At 40.0% G+C, this 11,503-nt stretch overlaps 1 protein-coding gene across 1 annotated transcript in view; it reads left to right on the forward strand.

Annotated features, from left to right (window-relative positions):
• The first annotated feature begins 1,272 nt into the window (after positions 1–1,272).
• Positions 1,273–11,503, forward strand: part of LOC138363370 (autotransporter adhesin BpaC-like) — a 13,701-nt gene continuing 3,470 nt past the window's right edge. Inside the window, exon 1 of the mRNA XM_069322400.1 lies at positions 1,273–1,300. Coding sequence (XP_069178501.1) covers positions 1,273–1,300 — 28 coding nt within the window. The remainder of the gene's footprint in view (positions 1,301–11,503) is intronic.

Consider the following 11,503-nt stretch of genomic DNA (forward strand, 5'->3'; position numbering starts at 1 on the left):
TGACCATACTGGCAATGAATAGACCTATTCCCTATAACAACTCTGAGCAAACTTTACCTTTTTGGTGACCAGCTAGATGTTTGTGCTAAGATCTTGGGGAGAGGTGGAGTGGACACCTGTCCCGGGTTGCTCCGGATACCACACTGTCCTCTCTCTGATGCTCCTCTATCCAGGAGCCCAGAGCAGGGTATCCTTCCGCCATAGTTTTACCAAGTTACTAGCAAGGCTAGTAAGCCTTGCTAGTAACAACTACCTCTGTTGCACTGAATGATCCAGATTGGTTTAATTATTTTAACTGAAGTTAATTACACAAGTATCTTAGGGAAGAGCTATTCCCAATTACAAAATGGCTATTTGACCTTTGAGAAATAGTGGCCATGGAAACTCTGCTGACCTGTGACCTCAGGTCGTCCAAATTCTTCCGTGCCGAGGTCTAGTCCTGGCTCGTGATGTCACTGATGGTGACTTAACTCATTCTCCTAATAATTAGAATCCTCTTGATATTATAACCAGTAATATTATACAATTTGAATGAAGACTAATTCCTCTAAATAAGTGAATTTTGTAAAATAATTCATTATACGAAACTGAACAAAGGCGCCAGTTATCTTCACCGCCAATCCCCCAGGGGATGCGACCTTGCTGGGTCAGGTCCCCACGTGGGTCCAGCTTCCCATTCTCCCATGTGTAAATAAAACATTCTAGATCATTCCTACAACAGCTAGTTTGTTACAGTATTTTCATTTTATATTTCATGCAGTGAAAAAATGAAATCAACCTTCAGTTAATTTAATTTTTTCTTAAGGGGCCGGGAGGGATGTTACGAATCTTACAGTGATTCTAACATTATCATGATTGTCATAATACTTTTATTGTTCTGTTCTATAATTAGTATAGTATCCAGTTGTGTATCCACTTGACATGTATGATTATAGACTATTGTATGATGTATATTGTAGCATGCTGTGGTGTGCCTAAGTTGCATTATATTTTATTAGGCTTGTGCAAGTTATTTCCTGTTGGAGGGAGTGTGGTTTCTTCCGTGTGGGGGGATGACCATATTTGGATGTGTCCAGAGTGTGGGCTTGTAGTCAAGCTAGCATTTATATTTTCAACATTGATCAATTGCTATTATTGTTTGCCATTAAATTCTAGTGAATAATGTAACAGTATTATATACTCTCAAGATTACTAATTATTTAGTTCTTAGTACTACACTTTGTTAGTAGAGTTTTACAAGAGTTCATGTTGATGCTTAGTTGATGTGGTAGGATGCCTGCTTTGCGTCCATGTATCCAAGGTAAGTCAGGGGATATTGTTTATTTAGCTTATTACTCAGTTAATTTTCTTGGTATGACTAATTGTGCTACACCATTTATTCATTCATGTGTTTTAAGCAATGGTCTGTGTTTACTAAGGATTTTTCTTTGATATTATTGCATGCTGAAGAATATTTCTGGCTGTTATATTTTTACCATTTATATATTGTTATGTTTTGTCACCCTTAGCATAGTTATATTGTTTTCCCGTTTATGCAGTGTTTTATTCTTTCCCTTGACACAATTTGTCAAGGCCGAATAGCAATGGGGACAAGATTTTGGTAAACCATTTAGAAAGCTTGTAAGAAATGGATCCCACCGAACTGATGATAGGCCTCATGGGAATGTAAAGTTATGAACTATCTCCTCCTCTCATTTGACCAATTCTCTTGAATTAGTTAACGAATTGAATAGTGTTCCTGTCACTCCTGACGTAAGTTAATCAGTTTTGACGTTGGTTTCTTGTTTACTAAGGTACCGATTGATGATATTCTTGATTATCTTGCTCGTGAACTAATGAATCATGTTTAACCTGTTTCTGCTGATATTATTGTCAGTCTTGTTAAGTTGTGCATTAAAGAATGTAAAATTTACTTTTAATAATGAGTATTATTTACAGACTTTTGGAATGGCAATGGGGAATCCTTTATCGCCATTGCTTTCAAACTTGTACATGGAATTCTTCGAAAAGAAATTTGTTTCAAAAATTACCCCTGGAATCATTCCATGGTTTAGATATGTTGATGATATTTTGTGTATATGGCCTTCAGATGTAAACACAGACGAATTTGTAGCCAAACTTAATGATCATGTCACCTCTATAAAATTTACTATGGAGACTGAAATTGTTAAATGTTTGCCATTCCTAGATATACTTATTCATAGGGAAGACTTTTCACTAAAGTTTAGTGTCTACAGAAAACCTACGAATAATTTCTTATGTTCATTATTTTTCAGGGCATAGATACAATGTGAAAAAAATCTATTTTTTCTTCAATGTATCTAAGAGCTCTTCGAGTTGTAAGTCCAGAATTCTTAGATGAAGAGTTTAAGAATATTGATTCGATTGGTCTCAAGCTTTGTTACCCACTGAATTTATTAGAAGTTTGCCGAAGCAAAGCACGTCGTACACATAATATATGCAGAGAAAAAATTCGTCCAAAGAATGTGTTATGTTTACCATATTTCTCTGGATTTGAGAATACTGTCAAGGCCTTGAAACTTTTTGATATACATGTATTGTTTGGCTATGAAAATACTGTTGGTAAGCTATTAGTTAGAAACAGCCCTCGTAGTGATAATTGTGTCATTTATAAACTACCTTGTAAAGACTGTAATAAGTTCTATGTTGGGCAAACATTTGAAGATATGAAATGTAGAATTTCGCATCATAAATACTCTGTAAGACCTGGCCAATTGTCTACTACTTTGTTCGTGTCGGGAATCCGACACACACCACACATACACACACATAACACAGTCTCCCTTAGTCTGTAATCCATTCAGGATGGAAAATGGGAGACTCCGTGACGTCATGGATGTCATCGTATATTTACATTATGAAACATTGTTAATAGACTAGTTTAGTATCTAGAGTTAACAAAAAAGTAATCAACAAGACTGAATATAATTATTTACATCAAATTGTAGTTAGGTTCCCATGTCAATGTAAAATTACTTTGAGAGAGGAACCAGGAACAGGGCCTTGGCTCCACTGAGAGCAAGGCTCCCGCTTCACAATCATAACAAAGCAGCAGCTATTCGCTGTACTTCGCTCTAGGACTGGTAAAATAACTAGACACCCCAATTACGTGTCAACAACCAGCAACACAGCCTATCAACATCACAACAACGACAGTATCCGGCTTATCAAGTATTGTATTTGAAATTACAGTGTGCACTTTTTTTCATTTATAAATAAGTCGGTCATAATACAGGACAAAAACAAAACACAATGTACGTGTACCCCAGATTACACCCATCTATTTCATGCCATACCTGTAATTGATATGTTTAGGGAACTTTGATTAATTCCTTGCATTCCATACAGGTAAATTGTGAGAGGAGCAGCAAGAATCTATGCAGACAGTTGGTTCATACACATTAACTATTTGTTTGCCAAGCTTTGTTCTTCCCACCAGCCGCCATTACGTGGCACAAGGAGGCACAGAACCACACCCAATCTGGAGGCTACACCTACACGCCTTACCAGGCCCACACTACTGGCACAGCCAAGCCATTTTGTAACAGTATTAGTAGTCATAATTAATAATTATTACTAGTAGATTAGACCACATGTGGTATATTATAATTATAAAAGGTAAACAATTGGTAGTTTAAGAAGGAGCCATATCAAAGTGGATTAGGCTACCAATTGTCCCTCCCATTAGTGTGTAAGATAATTTCAGGCAGTTTACAAGTATATACAGTTCACTCCATTAATTCTTACTTACTAAGAAAAATAAATAAGACATAACTATCTTATTAAAGTCAATTTAAAAAAGAGATTAGCTGCCTGGAGTTTCCCCACAGTTCGTTCATTTGTCAGAAGATGCTCAGCAAATTGATTGGGAGATGGCTTCTTCAATAACGAATTGTATAAGGACCTATAACAGAATCATAATGGAATCTGCTTCGATACAGATCACAAAAGAAAGTAATTTGAACATTAGCAGTGGTGTATATAATTTAGATCCATTTTTAATAGATCAATTAAAGGGCGATTTGAATAGGATCATTGGAACACATTTGTCTCACTAATTCACTGTAAATATTTATTATCTTATGCTATGATTATCCCTGTGTGTGGTTATAAATGGGCATTGCATCGGATGGGCCAATTGGCCCTCTGCAGTTTTTGTGCGGTTCATATTTGTGTCCACTTACTGTACCTCACCTCACTCCACCATTCACTCTTGCCTATTTATGTCCAGTACTCGACCTGTAAAACCACTACTTCTGAAGATGTATTAATATTCGAAAGTACTTATGGAAATTCCTGTTTCAATTTTCTATTTATTATATATATATATATATATATATATATATATATATATATATATATATATATATTAGTATATTTTGGTAGCAGTCTTTCCTGTAGACATATATTATTAAATATGACCGAAAAAGTAAGATTAATAATTCTAACACGAATTTTCTCAATCTTTCGTACATTACGCTTCACTGTTGGAGGTAAATCAAAAATCACTTCTCCAAAATTCATTTTTATTTCTAGTCTGACGCGACACGGGCGCGTTTCGTAAAACTTATTACATTTTCAAAGACTTCACAAATACACAACTGATTAGAACTTGCGTTTCCCTGATTTTATATCTACATTTGAGTGAGGTGGGAAGGGTGATGTGGCATTACATTTGAGTGAGGTGGGAAGGGTGATGTGGCATTAATACAAGACAAAACACTAGGGGATATTAATAGGGTATTAAAAGTATCAACACAAGACAGAACACTAGGGGATATTAATAGGGTATTAAAAGTATCAACACAAGACAGAACAGAAACAATGGGTATTGAATAGAAGTGTTTGTAGAAAGCCTATTGGTCCATATTTCTTGATGCTTCTATATTGGAGCGGAGTCTTGAGGTGGGTAGAATATAGTTGTGCAATAATTGGCTGTTGATTGCTGGTGTTGACTTCTTGATGTGTAGTGCCTCGCAAACGTCAAGCCGCCTGCTATCGCTGTATCTATCGATGATTTCTGTGTTGTTTACTAGGATTTCTCTGGCGATGGTTTGGTTATGGGAAGAGATTATATGTTCCTTAATGGAGCCCTGTTGTTTATGCATCGTTAAACGCCTAGAAAGAGATGTTGTTGTCTTGCCTATATACTGGGTTTTTTGGAGCTTACAGTCCCCAAGTGGGCATTTGAAGGCATAGACGACGTTAGTCTCTTTTAAAGCGTTCTGTTTTGTGTCTGGAGAGTTTCTCATGAGTAGGCTGGCCGTTTTTCTGGTTTTATAGTAAATCGTCAGTTGTATCCTCTGATTTTTGTCTGTAGGGATGACGTTTCTAGTAACAATATCTTTCAGGACCCTTTCCTCTGTTTTATGAGCTGTGGAAAAGAAGTTCCTGTAAAATAGTCTAATAGGGGGTATAGGTGTTGTGTTAGTTGTCTCTTCGGAGGTTGCATGGCTTTTCACTTTCCTTCTTATGATGTCTTCGATGAAACCATTGGAGAAGCCGTTATTGACTAGGACCTGCCTTACCCTACAGAGTTCTTCGTCGACTTGCTTCCATTCTGAGCTGTGGCTGAGAGCACGGTCGACGTATGCGTTAACAACACTCCTCTTGTACCTGTCAGGGCAGTCGCTGTTGGCATTTTGGCACATTCCTATGTTTGTTTCCTTTGTGTAGACTGCAGTGTGGAAACCTCCGCCCTTTTCCATGACTGTTACATCTAGAAAAGGCAGCTTCCCATCCTTTTCCGTCTCGTAAGTGAAACGCAGCACGGAACTCTGCTCAAATGCCTCCTTCAGCTCCTGCAGATGTCTGACATCAGGTACCTGTGTAAAAATGTCGTCAACATACCTGCAGTATATGGCCGGTTTCAAGTTCATGTCGACTAAGACTTTTTGCTCGATGGTACCCATGTAGAAGTTTGCAAACAGGACACCTAGGGGAGAACCCATGGCGACCCCATCTACTTGCTTATACATGTGCCCATCCGGGCTCAAGAAGGGTGCCTCTTTAGTACAAGCTTGGAGTAGTTTCCTCAGAATACTTTCTGGCATGTCAAGAGGAGTACAGGCTGGATCACGATACACTCTGTCGGCTATCATTCCGATTGTCTCGTCCACAGGTACGTTGGTAAACAGCGATTCTACGTCCAACGAGGCTCTTATCCCTGTGGCCCGTGCGCCCCGCAGTAAGTCCACAAATTCCTTTGGAGACTTCAGGCTGAAGGCGCAAGGAACATAAGGAGTCAGCAGGCCGTTGAGTCGCTTCGCCAGTCTGTACGTGGGTGTGGGTATCTGGCTAATGATTGGCCGAAGTGGGTTTCCAGGCTTGTGCGTCTTGACATTTCCATACGCATATCCAGGTTTATATTCCCCAATGATCTTTGGCAGGTGGAGTCCGGATTTCTTGGCGTTCACAGTTTCGATCAGTTTGTTGACCTTTGCTTTTAATTCGGCTGTAGTGTCCTTCGTTACCCTTTGGAACTTAGTTTGGTCAGAGAGTATGATGTTCATTTTCGCCAGATATTCGTCTTTTTTAAGAATGACATATATTGGCGACTTGTCACCTCTCCTGACAACTATCTCCTTGTTCTCACGAAGGCTTTTAGCTGCCGCTTTAAGCTCGGGGGACAGTATGGTGCTTCTGTAGTTGCCTCGATTCTTTCCTCCTTCTGCAATAAGTTCTGCTTGTAAGGTATCTTTGGTAGTGACCTTCTTTTGTGTCTCGAGGTCGAATATGTCGTCCAACAGAATTTCCAACTCTACTTTCCGGGCCATTTCACTCGGTCTGGACATAACATGACAGTTTATGCCCAGATTTAGGAGAGTGACTTGGTCCTCAGTGAGGTTAATTCCTGCAAGGTTCAGGAAGCCATCTCTTGGTCGTGGAATTGCCATAGGTCCTCCATATAATGTTGTTAGTTTCTTGATAATCCTTGTTTCAGTGCTGAGGTGATGTTGGTCTGTGAGGATGTCGAGGTGTTGTTCAATGCGGGTACGGATACTATGGTCGATGTTGCTATTTCTCCACTCGTTTGTAGCATGAAGTAGTTGCGTTTTGTTGTCTTTGATTTCATTCTCTGCCTTGTATATCTGATCACGAATCAGATCCTGGCGATATTTTATCGTGAAGGCTTGATTCCTTGCTGCTGGGTCGTGCACTTTAACATTAGTATATTTTGGTAGCAGTCTTTCCTGTAGACATATATTATTAAATATGACCGAAAAGTAAGATTAATAATTCTAACACGAATTTTCTCAATCTTTCGTACATTACGCTTCACTGTTGGAGGTAAATCAAAAATCACTTCTCCAAAATTCATTTTTATTTCTAGTCTGACGCGACACGGGCGCGTTTCGTAAAACTTATTACATTTTCAAAGACTTCACAAATACACAACCGATTAGAACTTGCGTTTCCCTGATTTTGTATCTACATTTGAGTGAGGTGGGAAGGGTGATGTGGCATTACATTTGAGTGAGGTGGGAAGGGTGATGTGGCATTAACACAAGACAAAACACTAGGGATATTAATAGGGTATTAAAAGTATCAACACAAGACAGAACACTAGGGGATATTAATAGGGTATTAAAAGTATCAACACAAGACAGAACAGAAACAATGGGTATTGAATAGAAGTGTTTGTAGAAAGCCTATTGGTCCATATTTCTTGATGCTTCTATATTGGAGCGGAGTCTTGAGGTGGGTAGAATATAGTTGTGCAATAATTGGCTGTTGATTGCTGGTGTTGACTTCTTGATGTGTAGTGCCTCGCAAACGTCAAGCCGCCTGCTATCGCTGTATCTATCGATGATTTCTGTGTTGTTTACTAGGATTTCTCTGGCGATGGTTTGGTTATGGGAAGAGATTATATGTTTCTTAATGGAGCCCTGTTGTTTACGCATCGTTAAACGCCTAGAAAGAGATGTTGTTGTCTTGCCTATATACTGGGCTTTTTGGAGCTTACAGTCCCCAAGTGGGCATTTGAAGGCATAGACGACGTTAGTCTCTTTTAAAGCGTTCTGTTTTGTGTCTGGAGAGTTTCTCATGAGTAGGCTGGCCGTTTTTCTGATTTTATAGTAAATCGTCAGTTGTATCCTCTGATTTTTGTCTGTAGGGATGACGTTTCTATTAACAATATCTTTCAGGACCCTTTCCTCTGTTTTATGAGCTGTGGAAAAGAAGTTCCTGTAAAATAGTCTAATAGGGGGTATAGGTGTTGTGTTAGTTGTCTCTTCGGAGGTTAGAGACCTCCGAAGAGACAACTAACACAACACCTATACCCCTATTAGACTATTTTACAGGAACTTCTTTTCCACAGCTCATAAAACAGAGGAAAGGGTCCTGAAAGATATTGTTAATAGAAACGTCATCCCTACAGACAAAAATCAGAGGATACAACTGACGATTTACTATAAAACCAGAAAAACGGCCAGCCTACTCATGAGAAACTCTCCAGACACAAAACAGAACGCTTTAAAAGAGACTAACGTCGTCTATGCCTTCAAATGCCCACTTGGGGACTGTAAGCTCCAAAAAACCCAGTATATAGGCAAGACAACAACATCTCTTTCTAGGCGTTTAACGATGCATAAACAACAGGGCTCCATTAAGGAACATATAATCTCTTCCCATAACCAAACCATCGCCAGAGAAATCCTAGTAAACAACACAGAAATCATCGATAGATACAGCGATAGCAGGCGGCTTGACGTTTGCGAGGCACTACACATCAAGAAGTCAACACCAGCAATCAACAGCCAATTATTGCACAACTATATTCTACCCACCTCAAGACTCCGCTCCAATATAGAAGCATCAAGAAATATGGACCAATAGGCTTTCTACAAACACTTCTATTCAATACCCATTGTTTCTGTTCTGTCTTGTGTTGATACTTTTAATACCCTATTAATATCCCCTAGTGTTCTGTCTTGTGTTGATACTTTTAATACCCTATTAATATCCCCTAGTGTTTTGTCTTGTGTTAATGCCACATCACCCTTCCCACCTCACTCAAATGTAATGCCACATCACCCTTCCCACCTCACTCAAATGTAGATATAAAATCAGGGAAACGCAAGTTCTAATCAGTTGTGTATTTGTGAAGTCTTTGAAAATGTAATAAGTTTTACGAAACGCGCCCGTGTCGCGTCAGACTAGAAATAAAAATGAATTTTGGAGAAGTGATTTTTGATTTACCTCCAACAGTGAAGCGTAATGTACGAAAGATTGAGAAAATTCGTGTTAGAATTATTAATCTTACTTTTTCGGTCATATTTAATAATATATGTCTACAGGAAAGACTGCTACCAAAATATACTAATGTTAAAGTGCACGACCCAGCAGCAAGGAATCAAGCCTTCACGATAAAATATCGCCAGGATCTGATTCGTGATCAGATATACAAGGCAGAGAATGAAATCAAAGACAACAAAACGCAACTACTTCATGCTACAAACGAGTGGAGAAATAGCAACATCGACCATAGTATCCGTACCCGCATTGAACAACACCTCGACATCCTCACAGACCAACATCACCTCAGCACTGAAACAAGGATTATCAAGAAACTAACAACATTATATGGAGGACCTATGGCAATTCCACGACCAAGAGATGGCTTCCTGAACCTTGCAGGAATTAACCTCACTGAGGACCAAGTCACTCTCCTAAATCTGGGCATAAACTGTCATGTTATGTCCAGACCGAGTGAAATGGCCCGGAAAGTAGAGTTGGAAATTCTGTTGGACGACATATTCGACCTCGAGACACAAAAGAAGGTCACTACCAAAGATACCTTACAAGCAGAACTTATTGCAGAAGGAGGAAAGAATCGAGGCAACTACAGAAGCACCATACTGTCCCCCGAGCTTAAAGCGGCAGCTAAAAGCCTTCGTGAGAACAAGGAGATAGTTGTCAGGAGAGGTGACAAGTCGCCAATATATGTCATTCTTAAAAAGACGAATATCTGGCGAAAATGAACATCATACTCTCTGACCAAACTAAGTTCCAAAGGGTAACGAAGGACACTACAGCCGAATTAAAAGCAAAGGTCAACAAACTGATCGAAACTGTGAACGCCAAGAAATCCGGACTCCACCTGCCAAAGATCATTGGGGAATATAAACCTGGATATGCGTATGGAAATGTCAAGACGCACAAGCCTGGAAACCCACTTCGGCCAATCATTAGCCAGATACCCACACCCACGTACAGACTGGCGAAGCGACTCAACGGCCTGCTGACTCCTTATGTTCCTTGCGCCTTCAGCCTGAAGTCTCCAAAGGAATTTGTGGACTTACTGCGGGGCGCACGGGCCACAGGGATAAGAGCCTCGTTGGACGTAGAATCGCTGTTTACCAACGTACCTGTGGACGAGACAATCGGAATGATAGCCGACAGAGTGTATCGTGATCCAGCCTGTACTCCTCTTGACATGCCAGAAAGTATTCTGAGGAAACTACTCCAAGCTTGTACTAAAGAGGCACCCTTCTTGAGCCCGGATGGGCACATGTATAAGCAAGTAGATGGGGTCGCCATGGGTTCTCCCCTAGGTGTCCTGTTTGCAAACTTCTACATGGGTACCATCGAGCAAAAAGTCTTAGTCGACATGAACTTGAAACCGGCCATATACTGCAGGTATGTTGACGACATTTTTACACAGGTACCTGATGTCAGACATCTGCAGGAGCTGAAGGAGGCATTTTGAGCAGAGTTCCGTGCTGCGTTTCACTTACGAGACGGAAAAGGATGGGAAGCTGCCTTTTCTAGATGTAACAGTCATGGAAAAGGGCGGAGGTTTCCACACTGCAGTCTACACAAAGGAAACAAACATAGGAATGTGCCTAAATGCCAACAGCGACTGCCCTGACAGGTACAAGAGGAGTGTTGTTAACGCATACGTCGACCGTGCTCTCAGCCACAGCTCAGAATGGAAGCAAGTCGACGAAGAACTCTGTAGGGTAAGGCAGGTCCTAGTCAATAACGGCTTCTCCAATGGTTTCATCGAAGACATCATAAGAAGGAAAGTGAAAAGCCATGCAACCTCCGAAGAGACAACTAACACAACACCTATACCCCCTATTAGACTATTTTACAGGAACTTCTTTTCCACAGCTCATAAAACAGAGGAAAGGGTCCTGAAAGATATTGTTAATAGAAACGTCATCCCTACAGACGAAAATCAGAGGATACAACTGACGATTTACTATAAAACCAGAAAAACGGCCAGCCTACTCATGAGAAACTCTCCAGACACAAAACAGAACGCTTTAAAAGAGACTAACGTCGTCTATGCCTTTAAATGCCCACTTGGGGACTGTAAGCTCCAAAAAACCCAGTATATAGGCAAGACAACAACATCTCTTTCTAGGCGTTTAACGATGCATAAACAACAGGGCTCCATTAAGGAACATATAATCTCTTCCCATAACCAAACCATCGCCAGAGAAATCCTAGTAAACAACACAGAAATCATCGA

This window comes from Procambarus clarkii, chromosome 10, assembly GCF_040958095.1.
Source record: "Procambarus clarkii isolate CNS0578487 chromosome 10, FALCON_Pclarkii_2.0, whole genome shotgun sequence".
In the NCBI taxonomy this organism is placed as follows: domain Eukaryota; kingdom Metazoa; phylum Arthropoda; class Malacostraca; order Decapoda; family Cambaridae; genus Procambarus; species Procambarus clarkii.